Raw genomic sequence first — 3146 nt, forward strand, 5'->3', positions numbered from 1 at the left:
CCATTCAGATATGCCTGGTTCATGAAACTACAGAAAATGCAAACAAACAATTGTCACAGACAATCGACGTACTAACGTTTGAAAAAACCAAATCGCAGCACAGTAAAGTTTGTGGAAGGTGTGGGACATCTCATCCACGATATAATTGTCCTGCATATAACAAAGAGTGCAGCAGATGTGGGATTTTAGGACATTTTGGAACACAGTGTAGGAAACCTAGGGGTACTAGTGCACAACACAAGCATACTTACAAGAAACCCCAAGGTAAACAAAGATACAAAAAAAGTCCAATAAGCAGACAATGTATGATATCGCAACAGAAGAAGAAGCACAAAATGAAGAATTCTTTGTTGTAGAAGGCATAAACATTGATACAGTTGACAGTAAAAATGTAATAAAAACAACTGTAATGGTCAACAATCACCCTCTCACATTAAAGACAGACACTGGAGCCAAGTGTAATGTAATACCGTCCACTAAATACTCTGCAAAATATTAAAGCTGCTGATGACATAGACCAATCAGAAAAGCCAAATCTGGTAGCATATAGTGGTAATACCATAACTACTTTGGGAATGGCAAGATTAAAGATAGATTCAGCTGGAAAACAACACCAACTAAAATTATATGTTGTTGATGGTGATTACACTCCCATAATTGGATAAGCAGATTCTCTAAAACTTGAGTTGCTAAACGTTAATGATAACATGGTGCATGTCGTAACACAAGATATTCCAGAACTAACAGAGTTTTCGGATGTTTTTGGTGACGATTTGGGCAAGTTAGCAATGAAATATAAGATGTCTGTAGACCCTTCGGCGTCATCACTCCTGTAGAAGAGGCAATAACATGGGTGTCATCAATGGTTGCAACAAAAAAAAAAGAACACTGAAGAAATTAGATTGTGCATATATCCAAGAGATTTAAATGGTGGTCTGAAGAGACCCCATCACCCAATGAAAAATGTTGAGGAAATAACTAGAAATTTAGCCAATGCCGTAGTATTTAAGGTCTTAGATGCTAAAAATTCTTTTTGGCAGGTACCATTAGATGAAGAATCTTCAAAGTTGACTACGTTCAACACTCCCCTTGGCCGATACAGGCATCTTAGAATGCCATATGGATCAGAAGTATTTCAACGCACAATAGAAATACTCTTTGAAGGATATCCTTGTGAGATAATTGTAGATGTCCTGCTATTCACTGATAAAGATCTAGACGAACGTGACAAGAATTTAAAGGATGTGCTACAGAGAATTCAGAAGGTTGGACTCCGCTTGAATAAGAACAAATGCAAGTTTCGACAGAGTCAGGTTTCCTATGTTGGACACCTTCTAACCGACAATGGTATAAAACCTCATCCTGAGAAGATAAAGGCTATATGCGAGATGCCAGCTCCAAAGGATACACAAGCTTTAAGCCGTTTTCTTGGTATGGCAAACTATCTTTCGAAATTCATAGAGAACTTTAGTGAAATAGCAGCACCCTTAAGGCAGTTGTTACACAAAGACACGCAATGGTGTTGGCAACCACATCAGCATGAATCTTTTGAGAAGCTTAAAAGTATGATAACAAGCCCACCAGTCCTTGCATATTACGATGTGACCGAACACTTAACCCTTACATGCGATGCATCCCAGTATGGTTTAGGCTGTGCATGCCTCCAAAATGGTAAACCAATAGCATTTGCCTCACAAACAATGACAGAAACCGAACAGCGCTATGCACAAATAAAAAAAAGAGCTGTTAAGCATAGTGTTTGCAACAAAGAAATTCCATCAGTACATATGAGAAACAAATAACCATACAAACAGACCATCAACCACTGATACTCATTGTGAAGAAGCCACTTCACAAAGCGCCAGCTCGTCTGCAGAAATTACTAATGCAGTTACAAAGTTGGTATACAAGAAAGGTGCTGAGCTATATTTGGCAGACACCTTATCACGAGCACCTACTACAGATACTGGTGATGATGGATATCTGTATGAAGTCATGGAAGTATAGCACATCTCTGATGCTAAACAGGAAGAGCTGCGAAGTGCAACGAAAGAGGATCGCACTCTACAGATGTTAATTAACACAAAACTTAAGGGATAGCCAAAAACTCCAAAGTCGTGCCCTTCAGAAATACGAAGTTATTTTACTTTCAGAGATCAACTCTCAGTAGACAATGGAATAGTTATGAAAGGACATAAAAGCATAATTCCTAGCTCTGTCCAGTCATCTACACAAATACTACACAAAGGACATCCTGGAATAGAAGCTACAAAACGCAGAGCACGAGAAATTGTCTATTGGAGATCAATGTGCGATGACATAAGCAAGTTTGTGTCATCCTGCCAGGTATGTAATGCCCTAAAGGCACATCAAGCCAAGGAGCCCTTACTTTTACATAACATTCCAGATCTACCATGGACGATTGTTGCCACAGATATATTTGAGTGGAACAATAAGCATTACCTGGTACTCGTAGATTCCTATCCCGGATGGTTTGAAATGAATACTTTAACTGACTTAACATCAGCCACGGTAATAGTAAAACTGAAGCGTCACTTTGCTACCCATGGTACACTGCAGATTCTCATAAGTGACAATAGAGGTCAGTATTCAGGTCACCAATTCAAACAGTTCGCATCAGAATGGAACTTTGTGCATATCACGAGTAGTCCTGAACATGATACCACAAAATCCAACACAGATTCAGCCAAGAGAACCCGAAGTGGACGAACTGTCAAACAAAATCCCAAATACAATAGCTTTATGTTTGCGCAGTAACTAAAAACAAATGCAAGCGTTGATTGAACATTGATTGGATTACTGAACGTTGATTATTGAACATTGATTTGATTGCTGAAAGTCGATTATTGAACACTGAATGAAGATTGCTTATACATTGATTATTGAACATTGATTGAACATTGATATGATTGCTGAACATTGAATGAACATTAATTATACATTGATTATAGTCCATTGTTATTGGATTGGAATTTATAAGTAAAATGGAAATTAAAATGGTAATAGTAATGGTAATGGTGGGATATTTGTAGTGTGCCTTCCACAATAAAATCGTCTCGTCTCAAACATCGAACAAAAATTTAAGATGCTAATTAATATGTTTCAAATGATCACAATTGAATGAA

The 3146-nt window shown here is 37.8% G+C and overlaps 1 protein-coding gene across 1 annotated transcript; it reads left to right on the forward strand.

Moving 5' to 3' along the window:
* Nucleotides 1-2184: 2184 nt before the first annotated feature.
* LOC117099969 (uncharacterized protein K02A2.6-like) lies at nucleotides 2185-2778 on the forward strand. Its single transcript, XM_033239498.1, has one exon. It carries the CDS (start codon nucleotides 2185-2187, stop codon nucleotides 2776-2778), a length of 594 nt encoding a protein of 197 aa, XP_033095389.1.
* The last annotated feature ends 368 nt before the right edge of the window (nucleotides 2779-3146 follow it).

Source organism: Anneissia japonica, unplaced genomic scaffold (assembly GCF_011630105.1).
Source record: "Anneissia japonica isolate Jap-2015-1 unplaced genomic scaffold, ASM1163010v1 scaffold4768_len8183_cov97, whole genome shotgun sequence".
Lineage (NCBI taxonomy): Eukaryota > Metazoa > Echinodermata > Crinoidea > Comatulida > Comatulidae > Anneissia > Anneissia japonica.

Coding starts and splice junctions, on each gene's coding strand:
- LOC117099969 (XM_033239498.1), top strand. CDS start 2,185: ATGAAAGGACATAAAAGCATAATTCCTAGCTCTGTCCAGTCATCTACA.